Below are 17175 nucleotides of genomic sequence, written 5' to 3'. Positions count from 1 at the left end.
ACAAGAACGAACATGCATCAACACGTATCTGTAACATATTGCTTTGTGTTTCATCCAAATTATGTCCTGCACTGATGATAACTCATACTTCTGAACGCCGTGAAAGCCGCTAGAGTTATCGATGACTGATAAACCTTCTGTCAGGTAGACTCAATATAATGCAATACATCCTCACACTGCAAGGAGTATTCATAAGCTATTCCGCCGCAGGATCCCCACGTGGTTCGTCCTGTCTGACAAGCGTTACTATGTGGGAAATATATTGCCGCATACTGATCAATGGGGTCCAATAAACAGTTGTTGTGCAGTCAATACACGCCTGGATAGAAATATGTCTAGCCGTGTTTATCAGCCAGACAAATGTCAGATACATGTTTTACTCTAGTGTGTAAGAGGCGACTAACGGGATCGGGTGGTCAGGCTTGCTGACTTGGTTGGCACATGTCATCGGTTTTAAATTGCGCAGATCGATGCTCATGTTGTTGATCACTGGATTGTCTGGTCCAGACTCGATTATTTACAGACCGCCGCCATATAGCTGTAATATTGCTGAGTGCAACGTAAAACTAAACTCACTCACTCACCCTTGTGTTGTTTTTTGTGGTATTTTATTATGTAATTCCTGGTCTGTTTCACAACTCCAGGACATAGGTTGTCTTTCTTCCTTACAACCCGAAAAGATCCGGATTAGAATTAATCTTCAGTAACCCATGCATGTCATGAAAGGCGACTAACTTTGACATGCCTGACACGTCATCGGTTCCCATTTGCGTGGATCAATGCTCCCGCTGTTGATCACTGGATTGTCTGGTCCAGACTCGCACAATTTACGGACATTTATGTCTGTAACATTGCTGAGTGCAGCTTTAAACAAAACTTACCTTTTCCCTTACATTCGACCCGTGAAGGGTTAATAAGGGTGAATAACTGGTCTGCAGTAACCCATGCTTGTGGTAATGAGGCCACTATAGGGATCGGGAGGTCAGTCTCGCCGATCTGGTGACACATGTGGTCGTATCCTATGTGCGTAGATCGATGCCCATGCTGTTGATCATCGGATTTTCAAGTCCAGACTCGATTATTTACAGACCGCCCCCACACAGCTTGTATTATGTGCGGCGTCAAATAACAAACAAATAAACACACACTTTTTTTAAAAAACGTATTTAAAGTAGACAATTATTAAAACAGATCAAGTCAATCAAGCCTTCATCCAGGGGCGCTTTTCTTTCAATTTAACAGTCTTGTGTTCCTATCTGATGTATGACGGTACAGTCATGTATCACCCACGTGTCTGGTTAAACCACGTGTCCGCAAGATATATCACAAAGGAGTGAGTGAGTTTAGTTTTACGCCACACTCAGCAATATTCCATCTATATGGCGGCGGTCTGAAAATAATCGAGTCTGGACAAGACAATCCAGCGACCAACAGCCTGAGCATCGATTTGCGCAATTGAGAACCGATGACATGTGTCAACCAAGTCACCGAGCCTGACCACCCGATCCCGTTAGTCGCCTCTTACGACAAGCATAGTCGCCTTTCACGGCAAGCATGGGTTGCTGAAGGCCTATTCTACCCCGTGACCTTCACGGGTCATATCACAAAGGAAGTTCTCAGATATGTTCATCTGATGTCCAAAGTTTACTCTCCACGACATAGACAATGTGTCGGTATAGTTTATTGCTGAGTGTGGCGTAAAGTAAACCCCCTCACTCACTCACGGAATATTGCTGAGTGCGGCGTCAAGGTAAACTCACTCAAGTAACAGGTGACTACCAGGATCGGATAGATGTGGCGTTATATAACCAACATAAGATTGACCTGCTTATTTGTTTCATAACGTTCTGAATTATATGGTGTTGGAATCTACATCTTCAATGGTCAACACCCGAATACGTCCGATTTCCTTACGAAAATAATGACATTTATTCCCAATACTTGACTGTTGAATTGATATTGATTGTTACGCCTGCCGACTTGTACATTTTTTACTGACACCGAAAAAAACCTTAGTTATGAATTAATGACTTAAGTCTCTGTGGTGCTCAGTTGTCCCTGTTTACAAATAGCTATTACACATAAGAAATCACCCGCACGAGACATGCCATAACCGTGACATCTAAATTTGGAAACAATGTGATCAATTCTCTCTTGGTTTCAATAACCATTTCAAGAAGTGTTGTCACAGGTGCAAGAACACTTTCCACGCGTGTCAGTGGCGATAAGGATCAGTCCATTATTTCAAAGGGATGAGTTATGAAACAGACAGGTGTGTTGTTTTGTTTCTGGTGGTATTTAACTCCTAATTTGTGCCCGTACGGAAGACTGGACAATATAGGAAATCCGATTTTGTTTTGAAAAGTAGGAATGCACCGAAAAAGAATTTAAGCTGATGTAACCACTCACCCCTTCAGTTTTATTAACCCAACCATATGAGACAAAAGCACCAAGCCATGCATCGCTTTGATGTTTCCAAGCCAACAGTTCAATAACGTCAATATTGTATTGCTTTGATTAATAGATAAGTAGGCGTGTCGGTTCATTGTGCTTTAGATTGTATTTAACTTATTTATGAGTTATTTTTTAATGTCATTTAATTGTGTTGACACAATGAGACGCAACAGACGCCCAATGTGATGTCGGAAGATCATAATTCTTTCATTGTGCATTTTATTAATTATCGATGTAACACATGTTTCATTTTATGTCAAGATAAACTGCTTGTTGACAGAATCTGATTATTCTGTCAGATGATACGATTGCGTAGTCTCAAAACAAAGTGAGCATTTCACATTTAGAATCGCAGTGACCTGGCGCTCTATATGAAAGGCACACTAACGGATGGTCGGCTCCGAATCTGCGTGTGTCACAACAGTGATTGCGTGAGTTTTACGCCGCTTTTAACAATATTCCAGCAATATCACGGCGGGGGAGACCAGAAATGGTCTTTACACATTGTCTCATGTGGGGAATCGAACCCGGGTCTTAGGCGTGACGAGCGAACGCTTTATCCACTAGTCTACCCGACTACCCGTGTGACAACAGTCGTTTCGATCTTACCCTTGTTGTCTACTTGTTTTGGGTATCAAAACGCAAACCTGAAAATATAGGCCAATGTGGTAAGATCACTTGACTCAGGTGTTCGTAAAACAGATTTTGAGAGGTGCGATTGTTCCCTGACTTTACTCACATACCCACTAACAGTTCTAGTGGGGGGTCGGGCGAACGCGTGTCTCGATCCCCTTTTGAAATCTGTACACCCAGCTCATTAGTTTCTCAAGTATAACAAAGACCTTAGCTCTCAAGAGAGTGAGCAAAAACAATACAATGAAATATATATAATTATATACATTTTACATGAACAAATACTACTATAGAGGCTGCAGAGAACACTATCTGTTACATTGATATCTTGGTTAAAGTATAGTTTTTGGTGTTGTGGTGGCGTACCTTGATGGTAAAGCGTTCAGTGTTCACGCAGAAGACCCGGGTTCGATTCTCCACATGGGTACAATTTGTTAAGCCTGTATCTGGGGTAAACGGAGCGATGTTGCTGGAATACTGATAAAAGCGGCGTAAAACCACACTCACTCACTCACTCTGAGAATACGAGTCATGGCTGTGTTTGCGATCAGCTCTGCAATCTCAGCTTTGGAAACATGAGTTTGTGTTCCATGATTACCGTTATTGGTGTTTGTTTTTAACAAAATACTGAACATAAAACAACATCCATGTGACGGCGATCTGTAAATAATGAAGTCTGACCAGACAATCCAATGATTGACATCATGGGCCTCGACCAGGTGAACTGGAATTCACATGCTTTGAACAAACCCGACCAAACGATCCCGTTATGTTTATGGCAAAATCTTTGCCTCCTTTCTCTTGGTGCATCGCATGTAAGTTATGACCTTTCCAAGTCATGTCCAGATGTTTCTGTTGATCACTGCAAGCATGGATTGTCTGGTCCAGACTCTGTTGTCTGCAGACCACCGCCACGTTAAACATCAAACAATTCAATTCAAACTGGGGCTGTGTGTCGGCGAGTAAACTGTATTGCAATATACGTGTATTGCGATTCAGGTACCCGTGTTGCAATGTATTGCGATTCAGGTACCCGTATTGCAATATATTGCGATTCAGGTACCCGCATTGCAACATATTGCGATTCAGGTACCCGTATTGCAATATATTGCGATTCAGGTACCCGCATTGCAACATATTGCGATTCAGGTACCCGTGTTGCAATATATTGCGATTCAGGTACCCGCATTGCAATATATTGCGATTCAGGTACCCGTATTGCAATATATTGCGATTCAGGTACCCGTATTGCAACATATTGCGATTCAGGTACCCGTATTGCAATGTATTGCGATTCAGGTACCCGTGTTGCAACATATTGCGATTCAGGTACCCGTATTGCAATATATTGCGATTCAGGTACCCGTGTTGCGATATATTGCGATTCAGGTACCCGTATTGGAACATATTGCGATTCAGGTACCCACATTGCAATATATTGCGATTCAGGTACCCGTATTGCAATATATTGCGATTCAGGTACCCGTGTTGCAATATATTGCGATTCAGGTACCCGTATTGCAATATATTGCGATTCAGGTACCCGTATTGCAATATATTGCGATTCAGGTACCTGTATGGCAATATATTGCGATTCAGGTACCCGTATTGTGATATACCGGGAACTAAAATGTTTGACAGTGAGTGACACGAATGGTGCATGTCAATCCTACCTGCTACATTGTAAGTCCCAGAACATATATGCCAGGATTCTGATAACAGCAATCTCCAAATGTGGTTGCATAGTCAATGATTCAATTTTTTATACAATTTAGTGTGTGTGTGTGTGTGTGTGCGTGTGCGTGCGTGCGTGTGCGTGCGTGTGTGCTTTGTCATTGAATAATGAAGGTAACATTTGTTATGAATGGCGGTTTGTGTCGATTTTGATTTAAGTCGTAATGATAATCACAAGAACTTCACATGTTCTTTACCCAATATACCGGTTCTCAGAAAAGAGAATATTGCTGAGTGCGGCGTAAAACTAAACTCATTCAGAAAGGATATTAAAAATTGCAATACGTATTGTCTGAAAAGCGCATTGCGATATACTGGTATTACAGTGCAGTCCAAAAACAAACCAGAAATTTCTGTAATTTGTAATTCCTATTATGTATGCATTTCCGTCTTGAACGCAAAGTATTTGTAATGTGAATGTTAGCTGTGTCCCAGAGTTCACATGTCTTCAGCGTTCGTAATTCAAGTTGTGTTCACACACAAAGGAGTGAGCTCAGTTTTCCTCAGCTTTCAGCAATGTCACGGCGGGGTACACCTGAAATTAGACTTGTGCATGCATTGTCTCTGAAACGGTATAAATTTTGGCTTGGCAGTAGAGGAAATAAGGTGTTTCAGGGACTGTGAAACAGACTAACCTGAAAAGGGCTTCATACATTGAACCCATGTGGGGAATTCGAACCCGGGTCTTCCACGTGACGGGTGAACGCTTTAACCACTAAGCTACCCCGCCACCCCACACCCCGAGTAAGGGACGCATGTATCTCAGTAATGTTTAAAATGTTCATTGCAACAATCAAAAAACTAAAAGAATCATGACGATAAGCTCGCAAACAAAAACTAGGCTTATGATAATGTTCTTCAGAAGTAAACGTAACGAAGAAATTGACATTCACTTGTTTATTATATAATATGACGAGGCATATTTCGTTAGAATTTATGTCAAATGTATCATTCTCCCTGGTCGAACAAGATAAATGTCTCATCCTATTTGAACGTCACGTAAAATGTTCAGGCGTGCGAGCATGCATAACTAATGTTTAAAACTCAAGCCATGTTCAAATCTACATCATATACACGTATCCACCATGGTAACTGTGCAATTACAATTAAACATTCAACACAAAGACATCCATCAGTATTTTATCAAACACACAACTGAACTGTTATCATTACATTCTTTATTCATATTTTTCAATAAAGCAAGGGTAAATTATCGAAATGAAAGCGTTATAATCTTAAAGCGTCGCATGCGGTCGACCTTTTAGAAACCGACGCGTCCATGGCCTAATTCGAAAGGTGATTCCCTGTGACGTCATACATTCCTCAGTCACGTGGCCAGCTATGTCGCGTTATAACTGCACGTTCCAATGAATAGGGTGCATAAGAGTCTATCGCATAGACATACCAGAGCCAGCGATCTATGAATATGTCGTTGATGTATTCCGCACACATTCACGACCGTGACATACTAATGTGTCACAAAGGGTAATTTTGCTGTACCGATTCATTTCCTCCAGCGCTATTTACCCTTATGAGCGTTACATGGAATATCTGATGGGTGAATAACACCTTTGCGGTACGGTTTCTTAAGGAGACATTGCGACATTCTATACAAAATCTCTGGCTAAACTTATGTACAAGCCTGTCTTTCTTGAGGAGACATTGCGATATTCTATTCAAAATCTACAGATACAAGCCTCTCATCAGGTTGATCTATCAACTGAATGGGACTTTCGTGTAGACAGACAGGAACTATTGTATTGGTTTGTTTGAACAGTGTCGAAATACAAACTTGATATTCGTTTTTTTCCAACACAGAACAAACACATTGTTAGCCCTTGCATTATTTTGGCACACAACAGACATCTCGATCGTCACTATCCAGGCCAGTGTAACTTCGCGCAGATTCATGCCGGTCAACACAGAAACTCACACGTCAAATTGTTTATATCTAATTGGGATGTGTAAACAGGCCTTAAATGATATAGTTTTTCTCATGCACAACACGGTAATGTGCATTAAATTTAGCGGGGTTTTGTCTTTTACTGACACGTACGTTTGCCCAGTGTATGCTAATATTAATAAAACGCAAGTACCTGCATGACAGCTCAGTTTTCAATCGTGCATTATTTTGTGTCTATATGTCTCCATAGGTCCAAATTAATCATTAGGCCACGCCCACTAGCGACAACTTTCCCGTCTGTATTGCTTATTGGGCTCATCGATCGAAAAACGTTGCTGTGTGCTGTTTATTATATTAAGTATCTCATTATTCAGATCTAGACTTGGGTGTGTTTTAAATTTAATGGATATGTGTAAAATGTTTACCTCAATAAACTCAAAAGTCTGCAACCAGTTAAAAAATACCCCTCTCGTGACAGCAATAGTCGCACGCGACTGTCGCCGGAATGTAAACAAGCTTCCGTTGTTTTGTAAATGTGTTTACCTGCGTATGGAAGTAGTGGGGGCGTGCTGCACAGTCAAACGGGTCAGGTGACAGGATTCTCGCGAAGCAGCGGTGCTCAGTGGAGTGTATCAGAACCTGTCTGTATATCTCACACCGGATTCCGTCCCTGTCAGCCACCCAGCCAGTCAAGCCGTGCTGCACAGCCAAACACCTCAACCCAAACGTCCCATCCAAATCACTTCGACATGGCGACTAGCGAAGAGTTGAAAAGGTACGAAGCTTTCTTCGACCACGCCGACGCGGATAAGAGCGGATATCTTACCATACAGGAGTTAAAGAAATGCCTAAAAAATTCCGGATTCGACGATCAAACCATTGTGGTAAGCCAAACATGTTTCTATCAATACCTGATCACATCGAATCGAAGCCGTGTTGACACCTGACAGTGAACTTGTTCCTGTATTTTTGATGACCAATCAACTATTGATATTACACGTTGGTTGTCACCAAGATGACAAACACCACAGTCAACGGCGTTTGTCCATTAAACCGTTTCATCTTTGGGCCGCGACATTTATATATCTCTTAGCACTATGCATAAATCGATCTTGATAAAAAGTATAGTTTTCAGATGTTTTATTCGACAGGGCTCATGCAGGTAGTCTCGTTTCACGTTTAGTAGAAACCCGGGATGTATTGACAGCATCCATGCGTAATATCTTGTTGACCTTGGCTTTTCGTTTGCTGTTTACTGTACGACGTGCCTGGGAATTGTGACCTGTATTCAGACTGGAGTACGCGACAGCATGAATACGTCAGTGTTTTCACTTGTAAATCATGAGATATGGGATTAATGCTTAATGCTTGTCCGGTTTCTATGTATGTTTTCTAGCACCCTTGTCACGACATTCCATGGTAGCTTAACGCAGTTTAAATTCTATTTAGGTCAAAAAAGAAAGGTTCCGCTTTGAATTCCATTTCCTTTTCAAATGCCGAACAACGTCGGAATGACAACGTTCTCTACAGAACACAACTACTGAGCACAATATGAGTTTGAAATGTGAGTTTGAAGTTTTGTCCAGTCATGGGGTAAATTCCTAATATCTTAAATCTTCAAAGAAAAGAGAGGTAGATTGACGTATGGAGTTGGTGTCCATCCTGTGATACCAATTATTGACTTTATCCAATTAAATGTAGTTTGTATGCAGGTAAGAGTAAGTGAGGTAGCGTAATGGTTAAAGCGTTCGGTCATTCCGAAAACCCGGGTTCGATTTCACACATGAGTACAATGGGACACGTACATTACTGGTAGCCCCCGTCGTGATATTGCTAAAGGCGACGTAAAACTATACTCACTGTCTGACCTTTATGGCCGTAGTGAATTATGCGTTGTTGTTGTATGAATTTTAATTGGCGGCATTTTATGTCCTATAAATATCAGCGTTATCGGATAATCAGCCTTAACAGCTTTAATATGCCAAACCCCATGTGAATCCATGAGTCAGTACATATCAACGAGCCTGCACTTACTGGCTTCTCTTTTTTCTGGAACATTTTCGTTCTGAATTTAGTTTGTTGAACGCATGTGCCTTATTGAACAACTCGTAGAGGGATACAGATATTCGGCCAGTAGGCCACTTTAGAACGATTATCATTTCCCCTGGGAAATATGAAATAGTTTTTCATCTATTGTTCATGACATATCTAACTTATCTCTCTTCACAGAAAAGCGAAATGACTGTCACTGGATATTCCTGACATATTGAATAATTTTAGCATTGTGTTTGGACACGATTTTTGCTTGCGAAGGGAAAGACCATTGTGTCTGACAGTTAAATCTAGTGTTTTCAAGCTTTAAATTACAAACAATGTAAAAGTTCACTAGTCCTACTGACTGTGAAACACTGACTATTGTTGGTAACTGAAATCACCTCGGGTGGCTGCAATATTGCTTATGTGGCGTTAAGAAATATACATTCACTCACCCGAAAGTTAATCTCGTAACTAATCCATGTCTGTCATACAGCCCCTGAAACAAATTTGTACAAGAAAGCCCATACAAATCGAGAACATGTGACAAACGTACATTCCCATATGTAGGAAGCCTCAGGGCCCTTTTTCATTATGTGCTCAACAGCAAAAGAAACGCATCGTGCCTTCTTACAGAGACAGTGTCCTAGTTTATTCTCAAGCATAATCCGTTGACGGAATGTTGCTGTTGGAACTTTGCCAGTAGACACTGACACCAGCTTTGTGTTTGAAAGTATGGGGTGTTGAAGAATCTCAAGGTTTTCCTATTAAGTATATCCTTCTGTGGCCTGAAGATCTTTAACGGCAATCTTTTATGTCACAGGTGAAGGTCGTTTTGAAGGTCACATGACTGCGCCAGAAACGTTCACTGTTGGTCAGTGAAACTTTTTAGTTTTTCTGCGGTTAATGTCAAGTTCGATGTGAAGGTCGGTCTTAAGATTACCCGTATCTGGACTGCATCCTCAATAATCGGCAGGATGTGCGTTCCGATAACTCTCTACTATAGATTATCGAGGATGAGTGGACCGATGAAATCACAGTTGCTAGCAGTCTTTATGTATGCAGAAATGCTATGTTTTGACATTGTACCCATTAGGGGAATCGAACCCTGGTCTTTAGCATGACGAGCGGGCGCTTTAACCACTAGGCTACACCACCACCCACTGTTAGTCGGATATTTCTTGTAAAATGACAAACCTGTCATATCATTTAGTTGGTTGTTGAGGCCTTTTTCAACAGGACATTCCTGAAAATGTAGGTCATACACATATAGGCTTTCCATGTCTTGTAAAGATGGTGAGTCCTGAAATGTGTCCTTTTTATCTGCACAAACCCAATACTCTAACACACGGTAATGCAAAATGGACATACATGATTCATGTTCACTTAACAAACACTGTTACCGGATTTTAATTTTGTGTTTATTTTACCTAAAATGGTCTCGTGATATGGAGCGGCTCAACATTTTGATGGTTTTTTTTATCTGTATATGTTTGAGTTAGAGTTCCGCCCGTACCCCACCCCAATCAAAAGGAACATTTACAAACTGACATGCATACCTCACTCAAAATATACATTCAATAAACTAGGACAGGTCCTTTATAAAAAAAAAACAATCAGTGAACATATTTCAGTGTTGGAATATTACACCGATGAAGGATTCCCTGGAGAATATGAAAAGAGGTGGACACGGTCGGAGCTCTTTCCTCCATATTAATTCCGATTACGATTTTCGACCAACCACCAATATGTAACTATGCTTAGGGGTTCCACCAAAATCCGAAATCCCCTCTAAGTTTCATCACATCTTAAACCGATATGCCGAGAAAGAACGGAAATCCTGTTCTAATCGGCCTTAAATCTGAATGTCTTCTCTTACTTTTATCTCTTACTTTTATATTCTAAACTGAAAAAAGTAAAACTGCAGACATAAATAAAATCGAAAAACCTTGAACTCAAGCAAATCTACTTAAGCCACATATTTCCAGCATTCACCGGGTCATGATGGCGTCGCAGTATTAGGAGAACAGAACGTGGCCTCAAGGTCTGTGTCAGGTCGATGAATCATAACATATGGTCTTCTTGATCAAAATTGCACCCATTTCACACATATAAATGTCAGCCCAACCGTTACGTATGGTGACATACGAACTCCTGTCGTAGGGAGATGTGCTTCACGCTCCGGTGCTCGTACGGTGTCCATTGTTGTCATGTGTAAAATCAGGGAGACTATACATGTTGTAGATTATCCCTGGTAAAACGGAGAACATATCTCTTTGTAGTATGAAGTGCAGGATTGACAAGTACATCTGGAATTAACCACGTTCCGTTAAGTTAAACATCGTTAAATGTCATTTAACACTCTAAAAAGAGTTACAATTCAGCGAATTAAAAGTTAATGGCACCTCGACAACATTTCAACTACATAGTGACGAGATAAGTCACCCTTGTGGCAGCATGGGTTGATAAAATTAAATTTCATTCAAATCGCCACTTTTTGTATTTTGTTTGCAAAATGACGTGCACATTTAAAAAGGGAAAAAAGCGGGGGTGATGGGTAAGGCAACTGGTTAAATCGTTCGCTCATCGCGCAGAGGAGACCCTGGGTCGATTTCCCACATTGTGTCAATGCGTGAAGCCCATTTCTGGTGTCCAGGGCCGTGATGGAATATTTCTACAAGGGGCGTAAAACCATACACGCTGACTTCTCAATAGATACTTCAACGCTGTAAGCACCAGGCTATTCCACCGCCCCCGTCTTTAATGAAACACACATCTTCCTTCACCATAATTCATGAGATGCTTGAGTGTTGTACAAACTGACTTCCGTTATCTTATACTGTTTGCATTGACAAGTCTTATAGATTTGTTGTGGAGCTTCCATATCTTGACAAAGAGTCATGCGTCCTGATTTCACTACACTGACTTCTTCACTGATTTAGGGCCGATGGGAAGGAATCCACACCTAACGCTTTATCAGGGCGAGGAATGCAATCATATCACTCTCCACCTTTTGATAGGAGCTTCCATACACTCCTTCGGCATATTTTCAAGGGACCATCGTATCTGTCTCCCACCAGTGCCTGTTTTACAGCTTTTCTCCAGCGTTGGTTCAAGATAATGCACTTATATGACTCCATCAAGTTTCACCTGTTATCTCTACCGTAGTGTAAGTGGATGCCACTCCAGAAACTATCTATTAATCCCTTCTTAACCCGGGGCGTGTTAGAATCCCAGAACCTTATAAATTGACTGACTTTGAGGACACTTATCATCGTATCCCTTTGGTGCAGATCCATGTTCATTCAGTGTCCGAAATTTACGCTGGTCCTGTGGTCCCTGGCAAGTTATTCACCAGGACAATTAAATCATATGTTTCAAGTAGTCCTGGTGGCATGTGGGTTCTGTATTGATAGTTAAATCTACGAAACGTTTTGTTGGACCATTGAAGTTCAGTCAGGAAAATAAATCATTGTCCACTCACCGGTCCTGTGGGCTAGTGGGGTATTTGGAAAGATTTCTTTCCCGATCATTATGTCAGTCACTGGATTGTCTGGTCCAATCCTACGTCTGTCGGACGTTGTATGTTGTATCTGAACGGTACTATCGCATCGTATCGATTCCACACGTAGGTACAATGTGTGAAGCGCATTTCCGGTGTCCCACATCGTGGTTTTGCTGGATTTTTGCTATATGCGGCATACAACCATATGTACTCGCTCTGCCAAGATGAAACGAAGGAATCGCGTGTTGATGCTATAACATCATAGTCTGAGGTGTCAAGTGGTGTCATTCGGACTTACCTCGAAACAGATTACAGCTGTATCACACTGGATCGCATTGAGTTCTGAACATCTGTTGCAAATAATCCCGGATATCAATTGCAGAAGGTGCAAAGATTACCTGTACTATGAGTAGACACAGACTCCGCCGTTCGTGTATTCGTATCATCTGTAACTGTGTAAGTGCAGGGTTTTGGATGAGTGTACGTAGATGCAGAAAAAAACAACTAAATGTCGACGGTTGGAAACTCGCAAGACCAAGCCCCCGTCTGTTAAATTGTAGGACTATTTTAAAAACAGTTATTTAATTAAAACGAATACCTGCCAGAAATGTTTTTAGCCTCCGGTTAATGCAATTTAGTTTTGTACTTAAATACATAGTTGCATTACCTCAATAGCATATTTACTAATTAGCATGTTTGGGGTTTAAGGTTTTACGTTTGTGTACATTGGAGTCGACACTTGGTGTTATTACATTCTTGAATATCATTCGTCCTTACTGTTTCAGGATATGTTCGTGGAATTTGATAAGGATGGAGACCGTCAAGTGACTAAGGCTGAATTTTTGGGTGCGTTGGGGCGGCTCCCCCCATCACGACTTGAGTAAGTAAAAATTCAAACCTGGTGTTTATAAGTGTAATTATAAGTATAAAGGCAAATATCTCACGTCATATCCACCAATTACAACCCGTGAAGATCTTTAGTAACCCATGCTGTTGTGAGAGTCGACTAACGGGTGGCCAGGCTCACTGCCTGACGGAATTGGGTGGTGATGCTTCCTGACTGATGCTTCATCGTATACCAGTTGCGTAGATCGATGTTCATGCTGTTAATCACTGGATTGTCTGGTCCATACTCGAATATGTACAGAGAAACTCGCTCACCTGACCATGACCTGGATATTTCAGTCCTTATAGGGCCATGCTTATTTAAGGAGGATATTATGGACCTTTGACTAATCGACTACGAATGGAGCCCCCCCTCTCTCACTCTCTCACACACACACACACACACACACACACTGACAGACAGACAGACACACACACACACACACACACACACACACACACACACACACACACACACACACACACACACACACACACACACACACTTGTGCTTGTATTTTTGTATTTCCTGTTCTGTTGAATACCACAATAAATAACAGAGTGGACCGTTGATCCAGAAAATATCTGTATAATTTGCTGAAAATATAACTGTGGCTGTTTTTTTACTATGTTTCCAGTGAAGCCAAACTAAGGAAAGCCTTCAAAGATATTGACAGAGACGGCAGTGGGACGCTTGATGCCGCTGAAATAAAGAGAGCTTTGAGTTCATGCGGCACAAAAATAAGTGATGCCACTGCTGAGGTAGGAATACAAATCATTTTCAAGAAGAAGTGAAGAAGTTACAATTTGCAACTATCACCGGTGTTCCAGAGTATCATTGCCCTTACTTGTACCCATGCATAGCGTAAAAGCTGGCTGGTCAAGATTGGGTGGTTACAGTGCCCAGCATTTACCTAACTACAGACCAGCTTAACACTGCTGGAGTTTTGCTTCTGTCGCGTATCACAACTTCCAATTGCAATTTGGGGGCGGCGGGGTAGCTTAGTGGTTAAATCGTTCGCTCGTCACGTCATGCTTCCTGTTTGGACTCAGGAATATCCATGATACGACCTCAGTATGTTGGCTGCCATAGACAATGATGTTTGTACAATTCTCTGGAAGAAGCACATGGTCAATCTCAGACGCGCCATAACAACAAACATGACCTTGGCGCTTTAAATAACTCCAGTGAAATCATTTGCATCAAGGAATCTTCCCTCCCTTTTGGCACTATATAACTTGATTGACCTTGTTCAGAAAAATATTCTTGCATCTTAAGTTCTAAGTTGTCCGACTCGTCATTCTCCTTGATGCCTCTTTTGGTACCTCCTATAATCCTAATCTAAAACTGAGATTTGGGAAGTACCCTGGTTTGCAGCTTGAAACGTAGCTCCTCTGACATTCTCAGTAATGCGAGAAGTGTTGCTGATTGGGGGTATTTACATTCTTTGAAAACTTGGAAAACTGCTCTGTGGGTTCGACTGGGCAGCATGTCCTAGGAGAAGTCCTGTTCTCTGGATTGCGTGTTAAGGAGAGCATGAGCCCTACCTTAGCCTGTCTGACTGATTGTCTCACAGTTCCTGAACCACGTTTTCAGTTCCGCTCAGCAGTGCTAAATCCCTAGATGAAGCAAGTCCAGATTTCCTCAAGTTCCAGTCTCCCGCCCTACGGGGTTTTCCTTTCAATTTCAATAGAATTATTTGTTTATATCCAAATAATATATATTCACAGGGTAAGCGTTTATTAGTTTGGGAGACCTCCTTTGCCGCATTTAATTATTTTAGTCTGTATAATAACAATAATTGTAATAATAGTGTTTTGACTTTTTCAGCGCATTATAAAGGAAGTTGACCGCGACGGCGATGGCAAAGTCAACATAAACGAGTTCCTCGCCCTTTTCCGTAACCAGTCTTAGCCACGCAGCTCCCTTGCTCAATGGCAGTTTGTCCTTCAGTAGGTTGTCAGTGTACAGTTAAGTCAGTGTCGTAATCTTTCCAATACTGGTTTCGCTTATCATTCTCAAATGTTTTATGTCCATGTTTTGCGGCCAGTGTCATACATTCTGAACACACTTGTAGCAGTGCGGCAGTTTAATCTTGTTTGTTGTTTAACACCGCAATATTTACCCTTGTGGTTAAAGGGTATGCCTGTCACGCATAAAACTCGAGTTCGATTCTCCACGTGGATGCAAGGTGTGAAGCTCAATATATGGTATTGATCTGATGATCATGAGACAGTATTCAATGCTAAATTCGGCGTAAGATTCCCCCTCTAACGTGACATATATCACCTATTATCACCTGTTCCGCTTGTGCTTGTACCGAAGTTATATCGCGCGTGCGCTTTGGGTTAGTAAATATCTTGTATTTTTATCATTTTAGTATTCAGCGATCCTAAACGGTTTAGCCCACTAATCTCATTTATCTTGCATGTGACGTCATTCATAATTCCTGTTGGCGAAGAGGGGTTTTATATCTTTCACTTTCAACTTTACCTAAAAACTGCATTTATTTTCTGAAAAGAGAGCTTTAACATATTACTCACAAGGCCGTCACAACCTGTTTTCTGGTGCTCTCCTCTACAGAATCTGTCATGCTTGCTCTGAACACACTGCCACCATATTTGAAGAAAGTGGAACAGACGACTGTTAAATTCATCTCTTTCACCAACTGTCAGTTTGTCTGTGTATGTATGTGTAATATTTTTTAGAAAGAAAGTTAAGCTTCATCTTCTTACCACTTTGTATTACAGCAATGAACAGAAAATAAACAACAGTAAGTTGTTGGCGTTCGTTGTGAATGTTTTCTGTAAAGAGTTGCCTCCATTAAATACGCCACCTGCATCTGTGATTTCAGTCCCGTCATGATTTCTAGACTTATAAGCGCCCTCGCTTGTGGTTTCAACCAAAGTAGTCAGCGTCCCGTTCATAAAAGTGATTTTGACGCAACACTGCGACAGTCGAAGCGCAGTCTTGGTAAACTTACTGCTTGACAAGTATTAGATGAGCCAGCGCAGTGAGCGCAGAAGGCGGGGCAAGTAATCTGGACGAATACGCTTAGTTGCTACAGGAAGATTGGCGATTACTCACGTGCAGTACATGCTGATGGTAACGTGAGCTCAATGCCGCTTCTGTTTAACACGTGTCCCGCAGACACGATTCGCAAGAGGAAATTGAATTTGACAAGCTGTAGGCGACAGCCTGTTTCACACGTTCTTCAGATGGAATGTTCTGGAGGGCCTTCCCATATGTGCAAACTGGTGTTATTTGTCAGATCGTGGCTCGTCTAATACTGGTTCATCAGTAGTCTCAGTACTTTTCGTTGCACTCCACTACTGCGGTGGAGTGAGCGAGTGAGTTTAGTTTAAGGCCGCACTCAGCAATATTCCAGCTATATGGCGGCGGTCTATAAATAATCGAGTTTGGACCAGACAATCCAGTGATCAACAGGATGAACATCGATCTGGGAACCGACGACATGTGTCAACCAAGTCAGCGAACCTGACCACCCGATCCCTCTTACGACAAACATAGTCGCCTTTTATGGCAAGCATGGGCTGCTGAAGGCCTTTTCTACGGTTCCGTGACCTTCACGGGTTTACTGCTGATGGAGTGTAACGAAAAGTACTGAGACTAATTACGTTTATTTAGACTGACCGGAGTGCTGCTAACGCTCTGATGGACACGAACGCTTCCCCATCACTTCGGGCTTGCCGCTGTTCGCAAACATTCACATATGACTAATAGCATATCCGTGTCAGCTATAAATCAGATAACAGCTGGCTGCGTATATAAAGAGATTATTATACGAGCAAATGTGCCATACGACTTACACGAAACTAATCTGAAATTTTGTAATGCCCGTGCGAGAACGAGTCTCTTATAAGTCCTACGATACACTTGTTCGAGTGTAATAGTTTCTTTACTATCCTTTTTATTCCTGTACATCTGAGCAGTAATATAAGCAAGCTAGTGTGACGGTCCTCTCCATTGATAGTGGCACACCACATTCACTTGTTTAATGACGTT

At 41.6% G+C, this 17175-nt stretch overlaps 2 protein-coding genes across 2 annotated transcripts in view; one reads left to right on the top strand and one right to left on the bottom strand.

The window, feature by feature from the left end:
* The window catches only part of LOC137256533 (RISC-loading complex subunit tarbp2-like), a 582560-nt gene that overhangs the window by 485164 nt on the left and 80221 nt on the right, over nt 1-17175 (bottom strand). The window lies entirely within an intron of this gene.
* Nucleotides 7259-15932, top strand: LOC137255737 (uncharacterized). Its single transcript, XM_067793237.1, has 4 exons — nt 7259-7608; nt 13049-13143; nt 13787-13910; nt 14980-15932. The coding sequence occupies exons 1-4, from the start codon at nt 7474-7476 to the stop codon at nt 15061-15063; spliced, it is 438 nt and encodes a 145-aa protein (XP_067649338.1). The 5' UTR covers nt 7259-7473; the 3' UTR covers nt 15064-15932.

Source organism: Haliotis asinina, chromosome 11, assembly GCF_037392515.1.
Source record: "Haliotis asinina isolate JCU_RB_2024 chromosome 11, JCU_Hal_asi_v2, whole genome shotgun sequence".
Taxonomy (NCBI): Eukaryota; Metazoa; Mollusca; class Gastropoda; order Lepetellida; family Haliotidae; genus Haliotis; species Haliotis asinina.
Note: the sequence above shows the minus strand (reverse complement) of the source record. Positions and strands in the feature narration are given on the sequence as shown.

Excerpts from the sequence above, each read along its gene's own strand:
- LOC137255737 (XM_067793237.1), top strand. The coding sequence starts at position 7,474 with ATGGCGACTAGCGAAGAGTTGAAAAGGTACGAAGCTTTCTTCGACCAC. Across the intron at positions 7,609-13,048 it reads TCGACGATCAAACCATTGTG|GATATGTTCGTGGAATTTGA; the intron begins GTAAGCCAAACA and ends TTACTGTTTCAG. Across the intron at positions 13,144-13,786 it reads CTCCCCCCATCACGACTTGA|TGAAGCCAAACTAAGGAAAG; the intron begins GTAAGTAAAAAT and ends CTATGTTTCCAG.